Below are 14,182 nucleotides of genomic sequence, written 5' to 3'. Positions count from 1 at the left end.
GTCTCTGGGCAAATGCAAAAGCGAGAGGGAGGGTGCCTACCTCAAGCCGCGGCGCGATTGTAGTTGCTGCTTGTCTGAGGGCAACATCTCGGCCATACCCCATGTGGACGGGTTTCTGAAATCTCAGCCCCACCATCATCAAGTCATGCCCGGCGAGTCCCCATTCGACAGACTGGCTCCATCTCAGCCGCCCCTGCTGCTGAAGCTCAAGGACCCCTGCATATTGATCGGCTGGTACCAATGAGGAAGGTCATCGTTCAGATCGAAATCTATCTTCATGGTACTTGGTTTTCGTCCTGGTAGCGTTGAACACAGTCTAGATCTCTCTGGGAGCATGCCAACAGACACAATTCATTCGATTGCCAAGCTATTGCGACTGCACACGCGCTTACTTTCATGATACTTGACTCGACAAGCGCGATTCTGCTGAGATTACTGGATTTTTGGAAATGGCCTCCTCCATGGACAGGAAGGCGACTTGATCATAACAACCCTAAGACCTTCCTTGTCAGTCTGCTTCAAGTGAGCGCTAATACACAGAGATTCCCCCAATATGCTCCCAGTACCTATTCTGAGAGCAGCCAAGACCAGTTCGGAAATCACCTGTGACGTTCTAACGCCGCCGCTCTAAGGTATATTTCTCGAGACCTTCCGTTTCAACACTGGATCTACTTCAACCTGCCGCAGCTAGTAGCTCGAAGATCAAAGCTTCAGCCACTGGAGCGCCATTTAATGTAATTCAGGATCGTAACGGCTCGACCATCGCAACGATCCGCCCCCGGAAGTGGTGTAACGCTCAGCAACAGAGACTCTGGAAAGACCCCTGAATCATCCGTGACATCGACCCTGGGAGGATCGAGGTGACCATGCGCCGCGCACCGTGGCACAACCACACAGGAAATCCTCCTGCACCCCACACCCTCCAATGCCTACATTATTCATGTTCATAGCTACCATCAACCTGGGTCTCATTACCAACGGCTGAGGTCGACGAAACTGCTGTCAACTGAGTGAATTATTTGGTGCTGTAGACCTCTGATACCATCATTGCGAGTCCCAACTGGTCACTCCCCCAGTCGCGTTGCAATCGGTACGTGTGCTTTATTCGAGTCCATTACGTACAATATCTTCCCCTGTCCAATACGCGGCAGGACAGGTATCATAATGGAGAGCTTTCCCCGCAGCTAGAGCCGGAGACTAATAACTCTGAGCTGCGTATCATGAGCCAAAAGCTACATGAATTGCTCATGCGAGCAGTCGGAACCGCCCAAGGCCTGTCGGTAGCCACTAGCTCCCCTTGGTTGCCACCATCTGAACACCCTAAGCTTCCCTGCGTTCCAGCTAATTTGGCCCCTTTTGAGGAAAGGCCAATGGGAGTTGCCACGCCTGTTGCAGGTCAGATCATCAACCTTCTAGCGTTTCTAGAAGCCTGCTGGAATTGGCCTAAGAAACGAAAAGCCGACAGGGGGTGGCCTCGGGGCTTCATCGTTCGAAACAACGCATGCTTTTTGACCCTTTCTTGGCCGTTCTTGGAATTTCTTGGGGATGTCTTGGGTGCGCCATCAACATGATGCTAAGAGATCTTCACAAAGCTTGACTTGAGGTCGGCCAAGACTAGACAGTCTTTCTGGCCGACATTGGACATTGACGGTAGTTGTAGCTCTCCTTCTGCTCAATGCAGGCAATATGACGGGATGAGCATTAGGACATCGATCGATGTGAGACAAGATGAGCTCCATTTGCCGGGCAACAAATACGCTAGACCGTTCTTATCCTCCACAGATTTCATTATCATAGGCTCATACTAAAAACCTCTAAAGTTCTTATCATGGTGCGGGTCTGCCTAAGACAGCTGAAGGAGGCCATTCCCAACAGAGTTCTAATGTGGCTCTCCGTTTTGACTACCATATTCCCTAGCGTCATTTACCGTCCGAACGATTGCGCTATAGTACTCCTCCGCCAGGCCAATAACTGTTAGTTCGCCAGGGGTACTACTATCTCCTCAACAAGGCATTGCTACCTTTGTAGAAGTTGATAGGCCCATAGTAATAAACAGAATATTCGAGAGCTTGATGAGTATCATGGCACTCAGTACTGAGTATCTTCACCCTTTAAGAATTAACGTTTATTACCCTGGCGGAGGAATAGTGGGTTCCAGCCATCTGGAAACGCCTCGATGCTGATAGGCGTTGCCCCGGCCTTGAATGTCAATCAGCTGCAGCTCGACTGCATCGCAGAATGTCTTAAAGATGGCTCGGTTGGAGACGGCAAAGTTGTGAGTGCTTGAAAAGAGCAGTTATTCACGCCTCTCCAGACTTTGTTCCGGGTCAGACTGGATGGTTTTCGACCGTTCCTAGGCCGAACGGAGCCTAGCCGACGCCCCCGGCTACCGCCTGGTATTAAAACGCTACGGCGCCTCATTCACGATGCAGCCTACGCCGCCCGGGGAGAAGTGGGCTAGGGGCTGGATCGGCTTCGCCGAGTGCGCTGGGAAACATGACCAGATTTGGAGACAGAGCAAGTTTGTCAACTTTTCGGAATGAAGCTCTTAAACGATGCCTACATCGTCTATGAAATGATAGAGCTAGTCGAAGACATTAATTCGCGAGACTTGTAACACATGATACCTGGGTGCTACGGAGGTAAGAACACAGTTGGGGTTCGTCTCTCGGCATTTGAGGCGAGTTCAGCTGTGCCCAGCTTATGCATCCAGTAGGACAGATCAGCGGGAGAAAATATTTAGAGATCGTATGTTGGTAGCGCGCCACAAATGGTCTGGGATTCATTCGTCTTGCACTGACTACACGCTTTGACACCTTATCTGGATGTCATACGTAAACAGCCATGATGTAAGTGAATGACTCTCCCGGTGGCGCGATTGATAGGGTTGCAGCGCATGTCTCCTTAGCATAGGCGCCGGCGTGGCGGTGAAAGAGACGGAAGACCGCGTTCATAGACCAAAGACACTGTCTTGCAGAAGTGAGCCGTCGCTAGATTGTGTAGTCGGCACCAATGCCTGAATTGCAGCCTTGGGTCGAGACTTCATGTTGCGCACAGGTTGTTCTTTCCTTTCGGAGCCTAGGGCATGAATTTTGGCTGTCGGCAGAGCTGAAGAGAGAAAGCTCGTGCCTTTGACGTCTGTCCATCAAGGATGGCTTTGGTCTCGTATCATAGAAGTTTTCGACCCTACTCGGAAATCCCCCTGTCCCCCCAATGTTGCCCAATCGATTGAAATAGAGTATGAAACCCATGTCATTAACCATAGACGAAAGCTCCATGAGGCGAAATTGATTAAGTGATGGGATGCGGGGTGAACCTGATTACCACGAGACTTTCGTCCGAATCTTTCAGCCACTTACTCCTGCGGCTACGGTCCGTAGACACCGGCATAGCAGCAGTTCATCCATTACATAAAATTGCAGTCGGTGATAGGGTCAACGGGAACTCTCCCCTTGGCAGTCAGCACGGCGTAGTATTGAAGACTTCTAGAAGATTTCTAGTCTAGTCCACCCTGGGAGTTCCTGTTGGAATGCCTCATGCCCCAAGTGTTCGGTTTAGATACCTCGATAGACCGTAAAGAGGGGTCCTCCATGGCTTCGACGCGCATTCAAACCCAGAGATGGTGTTTGATAATGTTCTCGTAAAATGTACACGTAGGAAATATCCCTGGTTAAGACCTAAGGACACCTTCCTGTTGCACCTTCTCCATTCGGAAGAAATCGATGCCCTCCAATTCAGGCGTAGGCATCCAAGGTATTGATCCTCGTTCGTACATGGCATACCAGACCGCATCTGCATTGACCGCTTCAAGTGCGTTGCGGACAGCTTCGTTGTATAAGGCTTTGTCGCCTAGAATTTCGAGGATTTGATCATATATGTCATCGTCGATTCGAACATAGGATACAATGGCTGTCAGAAGCTCCACGACGGCATCCCAGATTTGGGCTGCTTGAGCGAATCGACCAAGCCCAACGGTCGTTGCTTTGGATAATGAAACGAGTTGTGTGGACATGTCACCACTGATTGTACGTATCGGGATCGCGATGCTGTTTTCACTGGCACCTCCCATGACGGCTTTCCCTTGTGATTTCGATATGTTGGCGCCTTTGGTTATGCCGCTGCTGCGTGTGGCATCATCCCGTACCTTGAGGCACCATTTCCCCAAACTATCCCCCCACTCCGTCTTGATGCGGGAGCTGAGGAAATCGCCTGCACTTTCACATAGTGAACCAAGAGCTTTGCATGCAGCGATAACAACATAAGGCTCGCCATCGTGGAGTCGAGGTATAACCACAGGCCAGATGGCATTTACGAGGGGTAGAAACGCGTTCTCGTCAGGTGCTAGAGCTGGCGACACCTTGGAGAGGAGGTCAAGGAGCTGCTTCCGTAAAGTTGGTGTAGGTGACGTTAGGTAATGTTGTGTGAGGGTTGTTACGCGTGTGAGGAGGTTGTAAGTCGGCGTTGCTCCTGGAGCCGCCTTCTCAACTTCATTGTGTTCTGGCTCCTCGTTCTCTTCTTCGCCTTGGTCTCTCTTTTGTATGGCATCAAGCTCTTCCGCAGCAGATTTCCAGGGCTCTCTAGGATGGCTCCGAATTATCTCCTCCACATCATCATCCTCATCTTGTCTTCGCCTCTTGACCCGTGAATCTAGGACGGCCACCACATCTTCCAGCCTTGTAGCTTCAGGCCGCTGTTTTCTGTGTTCGTGTGAATGGCGTTGGGCACCCTCAAGCAGAAGTGTGTCGGATTTAACTCCTTGTTCGACAACTTCAGAAAGGACCGCAAAGAGGCTCTCAACAAGGCCATGGTAACCGTGGTAATTATCAAGCGCTGCAAATATCGCAGCGACCACATCGTCGAGATAAGGTATCAGTCGCGGACCAGTGAGACGGATCATCATGGTGAGAACCTTGGTCGAGGCAGGAGATATGTCAAATGTGTTTAACCGCAGTGAAACCGAATTGACCATGTAGTCCGCGTTATCAACGATGAGTTCCGACACACTGCTGTAACCGCAGTAAGCTGCAACGCTATTCAGGGTCGTGATTGCATGATTACGAAGCTCTGAGCTCTGAGATCCCAGAAAGGTCGCAACTGGATACAAAACATCAATCAGTTCCGGCTTGAAATCCGACCCCACACGAGACGCAGCAAATGCTGTAACCTCTAGTGCGATAGCTTCGAGTCTCCAATCGATATCGGATGCGTCAGAGTGAGATGCCAGAATGGAGACAGAGAACGAGTACAGCTCTTCGAATACAGAGTCTTGATCTTCAGGACTGATGGAAGCAGCAGAAAAGTCGAGAAAACTATCCACATCCGAAGTATGAGAAAACGCAGCTTTCAATAGCTCGAAAGACAGCCAATATGACGAGATCTGATCTACGCCTTGAGAATCTCGCACATAGCTTAACATCTCTGCGGCTAATTTGGTTTGCTGTGCAGGAGGGCCAATACTCCGTAACAAGGTCATGATGTCGTCCCTTGTCGCTCGCTGACTCTCCTGTGTGAGTAGAATTGGGCGGTATGACTGAGGTTGCCAGTCTGTCGTCACCAAGCTGCCATTTCTCCAGAGGTCCTCATCTAGATTTGCATCGTCTGAGATTTTGGAGGTTTTGCTATTCAATATGAGAGTTATTATGCTATCCCTTAAAGCGCCAGATAGCGAGTCCTCGAGTGTCGAAGAGTCTATCTGGAGTGATGTGATGAGCTCATTGCCCCTTAGCAAATTGTGAACAGCTCGCTGCTTAACTCGCTCATCACTAGACAGCATTAAACGTGGCAGCGAAGTGATCCAGTTGTAGACAGTGCTCTTGATAATATCTGTCAATTCGGGGTAGATGCTTGCGAGATCCTGCAAAGAGGTTGCGTATAATGTGGTGTCTCGCAAGCCGGTATCTTCGAAGGATATACTGGTATCTTTCTGTAAGAGCATCATAGTGGTCTCAACGAGCATGGACGAGCAATTGGCTAAAGAGAGATGACATTCGTCCAGCAGAGCTACGCAGAATCTCTCCAACGCTTTCTGCACGTCGTCGCTATCATGGGTACGCAACTTTAACACGGTTGATAAAGCGATCTTGATCTGCGCAGTAGTTGCCTTGAGCCAAGAAGGAGTCAACACCTTCCCCTCCTCGGACTTTTCAGAGATCGCGGTCTCAGCCTGCTTTTGCAGATTTCTAGTCTTGATGTCTCCTAGCACAGTTGTCAAGACGACTTTCAGTATCTGCAACCCAGTAACAAGAAGACGCTTTTGTGCATTGACCGACAACGGAGGAGATAGCAGTCTACTCAGGGATGAAACCGTGCCTGGAAAAAACGTAGCCAGAACCTCGTCATCCTTGAGTGTGCTATAGACTGCTTGTATAGCCTGCAGAGCTTCGAATCGTATACCGGTTGTTCCACCTTCTACCACGCCATCGAGTATGACCGAAATACTATGGCCGAGTGAAGGGATGATATTGGCTTCAGTGAGCGGAGATGCCTTTACAGGCGCGCCGGCAGCCTTGATCAACACTGCTAGAGCGCGATAGCCCTCTATGGCGGTCTCTTCTGGGATGTCACGGTTCCTCTCCTGTCCCGGTACTCCTCCGACGATGAAGGTGAGGAGAATGAGCAATTGCTGAGAAAGCTCCTTGGAGATTGTCGTCTTCCAGCCATACTGAACGAGTATCCGCAGACATTTGACGGTGTTTTCAGTCAGCCGGATGGGCTGCTGTTCCTGGTTCTTCAGAATAAGACGTAGTGGGAAGAAAACGTATTCTGCTATTTTCTCATCCAGGACAGATGCATCATACTTTGCCTGACCATCGAGAAGGCCATAAAGCCGTTGAGTGAGCTCAATAAGCTTCTTAGAGTTCGCAGCCTTGTCTTCGGGAGGGCGTAATGCAAGCTGGCTGATTTCAACGCACACTGGTTTGAGCTGCTGATGTGTTAGCCACGGAATTCGGGCATACGTAAGGTAGGGAGGGACTCCCAGTTCCGGCTATGCAGAGGGGAGTTTGCTGACCTTGCCAAAGAACTGATTGCGGGCCGCTGAGGTAAACTCAGCCTTCGGCGCGAACCGCTCCATTTTCAACAAATACTATGCGGCATCTTATCTCTCAAGGGCCATGCATTTCTTGCTACTTATGGCGCGCTCTCAACGGCTGGATTCGCTGTGTTCTTGGGTTTCTGTGCAGGTGGCCGTGTTTGGCGGATGATATCTTGGCGTCGAAGCCTTGTGGGTTTTCAGAGGATGACTCCGGGCTGCAGGTGCTTAGCCCCGCTTAAAGGTGTCCCGTTAGCACCAATCCGTTGCCTGTTATCGGCCGAGAACAGCGCCTCCCATGGAAGGAACACCTCTGGGATACTTAGGTAGACTACAAGCTATCAGAGGCAGGAACGCAAGCTATCGCTACATGTTGAAGGTCGATTGGGATACCTGATAGGTTGTGATATCATATTACGCCGACACACTGTTAGTGAAGTCACATTAATAAGCTTCAAGAGGTCTGTCGTCAGTCGGATCATATTCGCATATAAAGCGACGATCAGCCGGGGATCAAATCTGGGACCTCAATAACAATTACGGGCCTCCGATCCAACAATGTCCACACTCTCCGCCGCCGCTCCGGCACCCTTCCCCGTTACTGTACACCCGTTCAAGTCTCCAACACCATACTCCTGCGCCTATGAGCAGGGATCATCATCTTCAAAGAATGCCCTCGTTTTCATAGGTGGCCTAGGTGATGGGCCGCACACAGTGCCCTATGTACACAGAGTCGCCAAAGAGCTCGAGTCTTCGACAAAACTGAGCTACTCGGTTTTTGAGACCCGCCTGAGAAGCTCGTTTGGCGGGTTTGGCTACAGGAGACTGCAGGATGACGCCGCGGATATAAGCGCGCTTGTGAAATATCTGCATGGAATTGGCAAGCAGAAAGTGGTTCTCATGGGCCATTCCACAGGGTGCCAGGTTCGTCATTCGACTGCAAACTGCCTGGAGGATCCTCATTTACTAAGTCCAGAGTTCAGGACTGTGTGGAGTATGCTGATGCTACAAAATACTCCAATGAGCCTGTCGATGGTTTCATTCTCCAGGCTACGGTATCAGATCGAGAGGCTATCAGGCCATTAATGAGCAAAGAGGCGTACGAGGAGGGCATAGAGTATGCATCAAACTTGATCAAGTCTGGTAAGGAGAACGAGATCATGCCTCGCTCAAAGCTTCCCAAGGAATTCGATACACCAATATCGGCATACCGATGGTTTTCGCTCGCTGGGAGAGGGTAAGTACATCTACACTGGATCATCTAAGATCAGGTTGTGACAGACTAACACATTCTAGGGGTGATGACGATTTCTTTTCGTCCGACCTGTCCGATGCCGAAGTGGAAGCGGTCTGGAGCAGGTTCAAGCAACCTGTACTCATCCTTCCATCTGGTGAGGATGAGCATGTCCCAAAGTTCATTGACGTTCCAGGCCAACTTGAAAAATGGAAAGGCCATTGTGCTCCAGGAATCGCAAGCGAGCTCTCTGGCCTCATTCCTGGAGCAACACACAACGTGAAACAGGCAGATTCTCAGGAATGGCTTGCACACAAAGTTGCTAGCTTCTTAGAAAGCCTAGAGAAATAAATACCGGGAGGTCCTCAAAGTTCTCTTGGTGGCTACAATATACTGTAATGACTGTCAGTGATTTGTGATTATGTATACATTCGTCAATCTTTCCCCTACCAGCTTTTACTGTTAGAATTCGCAGCATTTCCCTGTGCCACTCGGTCTATTCATGGCTATGCATTAGGCCCGGGGATCATATTGGACAAATGATGGAAGCAAGTCCCATTGCGATAAACTTAAAACACGGTCCGTTTTGGTGGGTACCCGGCTCATGTGATGGTCGCCGACTCTCAACACCAAGCTCGGCGACTGACTAGCGGCGGCGTCTGGCGCCCTTGCTTCCATCGCCGGCTCCGGAACTCGGGCTTTTCGCATTACATGATTTATAAACAGCCGTTGCCAATCTCATAGATAAAAGTAGACCTCTTAAGTCTCTTTCCGCGACCAGAAGTCCTTTCAATCCACCAAGCGCAACACTACCAAGTAATACAAAATCGAATTCGCACATTCGAACTGTCAGAAAAACGCCATATCGAATTGAAGTTTCCTTATCCGCCAATATGTGCATGGGAGCTACCTGCGCTGAGTGCTGTAAGTTGCTTCTCTTTTCTCCTATTCGATTAGAAACGTCATCCTGACGATGTGACAGCGAAGAAGTCGTGGCGCGGATGCGGTAACCACATTCCCTCCGCCATGTCCGGCGTTCCAGAGGAGGAATGGTGCACTTGCGAGCCGAAGGTCACAGTCGATGGCAAGGAATTTCCCCCGGCAGCCAAGATGTCGATTCCCGGCGCTTCCTGGCTTAGCAATCTCATCGGCGGTGGACAGAAGCAGAATACTGGAAAGGGTGATCTCTAATGGAAAAATTCAAACTAGCGGCGGAAGCCTGTGTAATTTGGTTGGAGTTGAAAGGGTTTGCGCTGGCTTGATAAGGCAATCAAGGGGATAGGATGATTGGGACGAGACTCGGGTTTTGTTAGCTGATCTTAAGTATGTGTTGTATTAATGAAGAGGCAGTGGCCGACTTTTTGATCATGACGGAATGAGTCCATTGTAATCCCCATGATGCTAAACTCCTTCCCATGTCGATTGAAGGTCATGTTATGACTTACTGTATGGATGTCGAGGAGCAATTTGATCTTCATAGACTGAGCAAGGAGCACGAAGACCATGATTTTAAATCACATGCAGACTCAGCGTGACTCGGTCACTCGGTCAAAGTTTGATCAAGTTAAGCTCTTTCAGCAATGGGTATCAAAACATCTGATATGAATGCAATACAGCACCAAGGCCATATGCTTGGCGAAAAACTTCCCATACGCTCGTTGAGAGCAACCTTAGTCTAAGGAGCCAAGAATATCTAGCATGTGAGGCTAATGATCGGTACATGTAGTCGATGCCAAATGGGCCCAATGTCCCTGTGTCCATATTGTTTTCACACAATAGAAAGATAGAAGAGCAATAAGCGAGTTATATCCGAGGTCAGTGCTGGGTGACGATGGCAACATTCCGTCACCAATTGCTCACACCTGGTCCCTGGGTGCTCTGCGCAACTGTAGGATCTGCCCAAGCTGGCAATCGGTCGTCATTGTTCTGAGCATTATCGTTGCCCCAGCCGCCACCACTCCAGCCGCCGTTGTTCTTCGGTGAGCCACCGCCGCCCCAGGCCCCATTGCCACTATTGTCACCATGATGCGACCCGGAGCCATCATGACCTGAATTATTCCAGCTCGAGTTTAGGTTCGGGCTATTGTGGTGATTCGAGGCTCCAGAGTTCCATGCACCAACATTGTCAGAGGTATTGTTCCAATTACCGCTAGTCCGTCGTGAACCACCTCCGTTCTGAGACCCGCTCCAGGCGCCGGGCATGCTCGATGTTCCATCAGTCCATTTGTTCTTTCCAGACTGGCTGCCTTGACGTGAGCCCTGTCCGACTGGAGAGTTGAATCCATTCCGTCCGCTATTTCCTTGGTTCCAGTCTCCGTTATTGGAGCCATGGTTGCTGCCACCACCAAAATTCTGATTGTCTCCGCCAAAATTGTTGGAAAATCCACCCGAGTTGTTTTGAAAGCCGTTGTTGTTGCCACTTCCCCAGGTGTTTCCGCCGCCTTGACTGGTATCAGCTGGCTGGTCAGTAGGAGGCTCAGGGGAGGTCTTGGTACCGCTATCACCCTTATTGCCACCCCAAGCATCGCCTCCCGAGGCTACACCCTGGTCAGGCATATTGAAGAATAGAGGTAAGGAGTCTAGCATACCACTGCCGCGCTGAGATCCACTGCCTCCCCATCCACCGCCGCTAGCCTTGTCAGTCTTCCCGAATGTGTTGTTTTCCACCGTGCCCCAGCCGTCGTTGTCATTCTGGTTGTCATTGTTGTTGTGTTTACCCCAAGAGCGATATCCTCCATCATTTGTGAAGCGCGATGCGTCCTTCTCACCAGCCTTGGATTTGCCACCGTTCTTTGACTTCTTAGACTGATTGCTTCGTTGAGATCCTCCATTCGCAGAGTCGCCTTGTAGTCGAGGAGCGCAGAACATCTTCGAAGGGTCAATGGACATGAAGTCTGGGCCGACATTGTTAGCGGCTTCGCTAGTTTTGTCCTTCGCAGCAGACCATGGATCAGGATTAGCTTTTCCATCACGTTCCCATGGATAGGAATTTGCTGCCGGAATCGACACGGGGTGGGGAGGAAGTCCTGTCAATCCTATGCCCTGGGCAACGGCAGCTGCCGCCTCCTCGTCGGTCATTCCTGCGACTTGTGGTGCTGGTGGAGGAAAACCATTGGTGCCATATGATGTCATGCCAGGAGGGTTTGGGAAGCTTGTTTGAGGGTATGAGCCGGATGGCCATGGAAATGCCCCAGATGGCTGAGAAAAGTTGCCAACAGGGGGTATATTGCCAAGGTTTTGTTCCGCTGGTGCCTTGAAGCCGTTGAAGTATGGATTGTTTAGTGGATGAGGCACACCTGCTGGAGGGACCTGACCAGACCAGGTTCGATGTGGATAGAGAGAGCCGTAGGGGTTTCCATAAGCAGGTCCGTGGTAGACTCGCACCACCCCATGCTGTTGATCCACAAATGCGTTGGGCCGAGGGTCTTCAGGTGTTTCAACAGCGTGTTCAACCTGGAGTACTTTGGCTGTGATTGGCATGATTAGATGGGGTGCACGAAGATCTGATGGAGGTGAGGGCTCGGGAAGCTTAGTGGATTTCTTGGAGACCTTGGTCTTCGCGGATGTGTCCTGCGTATTGGAGTTCTCTTGTGATTTGTTGTCGACGGACTTGGTATTGGACGCCTTCTTTGAGACCTCTTTTCCCTTGGAGTTAGAATCATTATTCTTCTCCTTTCCATTAGAAGCCGCTTGCTTCTCATTCTTGCTGTTTTGCTTCTTGGATTGTCGTGTGGTTGGTTCGTCAGATGTCTCTGCATCGGTCTTTTCATCTGCATCTGAGGCTTCGGTTGAGGTAGCCTCGTCCTTCGAGGTCTTTGATTTCTTGCCGCCCTTTTGCTGCTGCTTCGACTTAGACTTGCTTTTGGACTTAAGATCTTCAGAGTCCTCTGTGGCGTCATCAGACGTATCTGCTTCCTTCTGTCGTTTCTTAGCGATCTTCAACTTCCTTCGGCCAGAGATGCATTTGGGGCAGGGGCAAGTAGGATGTGGGTCGTCATCGGTCTCATCGTCCGTACTACTACCCAACTCGGAGGTGAGAATCCGACGGTGTCTCTTTACCTTGGTGGTTCTCTTGGTCCTAGTAATTCGGGTGGAAGAATCCGTGGCGTCGCCCTGGTAACTACCCTCAGTATCATAGTCCACAGTGTCACTCCCAACAATAGAATAATCCTCCACTCCAGAACTACTCGAATCCTCGCCAATGAGTGTCTCTGAGGAGGAATTTCCAGCCCAATGTTTCAGGGCTGATCTTCGTGGTGATGTCATATGAAATCTAACCTTCTTGGCTCCTGTCTTTCTCGTTCGCGGATACGTGACCGAAAGCGTGTTAGACTCGTTCTCGTCATCAGTTGTAACAGCGACCTTGACGACTTCACGTCTAGATGGACGCGCGAAAGTTCCAGGCGTAATGTTGCGGCCCACGACCCATTCTCCAATCGAGTGAGGCGGCATTTTGTGTCGAGTCAGTGGACTTCGAGGTCGAGGGAAAACAAAGGCGAGTATCCTCAATAGAGAATTGTTGAGACAGCCAGAGCCAAGTTGCGAGGAGCGGAAAGCTGTGTGGAAGAGACTTAGATGTCCTCAATGGTGGAGTTTGGGAAGTGCAGATGGGTGTCGAAAGAAGAAGCTAGAGGTTATGTTGTGGGCAGTTTGAGATACGCAGGAAAGAAGTTGGTGTTTGGGATGCACTCGAGAATAAGATGAGGGAGACAAACTGCGTGCTTGGGATCTCAGAGTTGGTCTGCACTTCGCTGGCCAGCCACGTGGTAGTGCATTTGTGATGTTGACTCTGCTGGTGTTGATGTTGCCTCAATCTAGAAGGCACATGGGGAAAGAGCCTCAAATGTGACCTGTTATGGCAAGCACATCCCTTGGTACCAGCAACCCCCTTAAGTGCATCTACTCTAGATTCCTTTAATAGGCTGAGGTATCTTAAATAACATTAATATTTGAATAGAACCATAAAACATCTTGACGACGAAGCGTACAAGGTATATCAAAATCAACTCTTACAATGCTATCGGTGGCAGTTGTGCTCAGAGCTTCGCTTTCTCCCTTGCCTCGATCTCTGCCCATTGTTTGTTGATCCTGATATTCTGCCAAAATGTCCAGGCACCTACAACGACCCCTAGTGGTGGACAAAGCAGCAGAGACCAACTCCACCAGGACGGGCTCGATCCTCGAATCTTCTCTATGGCTGAGTTGACATCCCGCTGCAAGTCCTCCTTCGATCCATCGTTCCACAGTACCACGCCTCGTCCCCGGCCTCTCGCTTCACAGCGTTTGGCCTTAATACGTACGTCTGTCTGGCTGCGCACCCGATTCTCAGCATCCTCGGCAGTGAGATGTGGATCTCTTGCCCTCAGACGTGCCATCTGGATGGCCGGATCTTTGACTGCGACTACTATCACCGTCCCGCAAAGGCGATCGATAGCGCTCTCGAACAGCAACGGGACATCCAACACCACTGCCCAGCAGCCTCGCAAGTAGCATTGCAGCATCATCTTGTACATCTCTTTCCGCACCGCCGGGTGTACGATGCCGTTTAGCACGCCTCTGTCTTTCTTCCTCTCTGGGTCATCGCCAAATACTCTCCTCCCGAGCGCCGGGCGATTCAAGGGCCTGCCCTTACCGTCTGGGCCATTCTCGGGCATTGTGTCTGACGCTGGCACGAGTAGCTCAGGAGTTGTAGGGCCGAAATGTGATACGATGGCATTGTATCCTGTGGTACCCGGCTCGACGACTTTGCGCGCAAGGACATCGGCATCGATGAGCGGGAGCGAATGCGGGGGAGAGGACAACAAGCTTGACACGGTCGATTTGCCGGTCGCTATAGAGCCCGTCAGGCCGATGAGAAGCATTTTGTGACACCTGCGAGCTTCGCGACTTGTGTAATGGCGATGTTTTCGTTCGTCTAC

At 50.5% G+C, this 14,182-nt stretch overlaps 3 protein-coding genes across 3 annotated transcripts; 2 read left to right on the top strand and 1 right to left on the bottom strand.

Moving 5' to 3' along the window:
• Positions 1 to 7,588: 7,588 nt before the first annotated feature.
• UCRPA7_1732 (putative dolichol-phosphate mannosyltransferase protein) lies at positions 7,589 to 8,547 on the top strand (the record flags this gene model as incomplete). The annotated part of the gene is made up of 4 exons (XM_007914311.1): positions 7,589 to 7,954; positions 8,014 to 8,267; positions 8,327 to 8,402; positions 8,461 to 8,547. 4 exons carry the CDS (start codon positions 7,589 to 7,591, stop codon positions 8,545 to 8,547), a joined length of 783 nt encoding a protein of 260 aa, XP_007912502.1.
• Positions 8,548 to 9,157: 610 nt separating this feature from the next.
• UCRPA7_1731 (hypothetical protein) lies at positions 9,158 to 9,455 on the top strand (the record flags this gene model as incomplete). Its single annotated transcript, XM_007914310.1, has 2 exons — positions 9,158 to 9,188; positions 9,247 to 9,455. The coding sequence occupies 2 exons, from the start codon at positions 9,158 to 9,160 to the stop codon at positions 9,453 to 9,455; spliced, it is 240 nt and encodes a 79-aa protein (XP_007912501.1).
• Positions 9,456 to 10,109: 654 nt separating this feature from the next.
• On the bottom strand, positions 10,110 to 12,716 carry UCRPA7_1730 (hypothetical protein; the record flags this gene model as incomplete). Its single annotated transcript, XM_007914309.1, has 1 exon — positions 10,110 to 12,716. One exon carries the CDS (start codon positions 12,714 to 12,716, stop codon positions 10,110 to 10,112), a length of 2,607 nt encoding a protein of 868 aa, XP_007912500.1.
• Between the last annotated feature and the right edge of the window lie 1,466 nt (positions 12,717 to 14,182).

Source organism: Phaeoacremonium minimum (assembly GCF_000392275.1).
Source record: "Phaeoacremonium minimum UCRPA7 unplaced genomic scaffold PA7_03_scaffold_129, whole genome shotgun sequence".
NCBI lineage: Eukaryota > Fungi > Ascomycota > Sordariomycetes > Togniniales > Togniniaceae > Phaeoacremonium > Phaeoacremonium minimum.
Note: the sequence above shows the minus strand (reverse complement) of the source record. Positions and strands in the feature narration are given on the sequence as shown.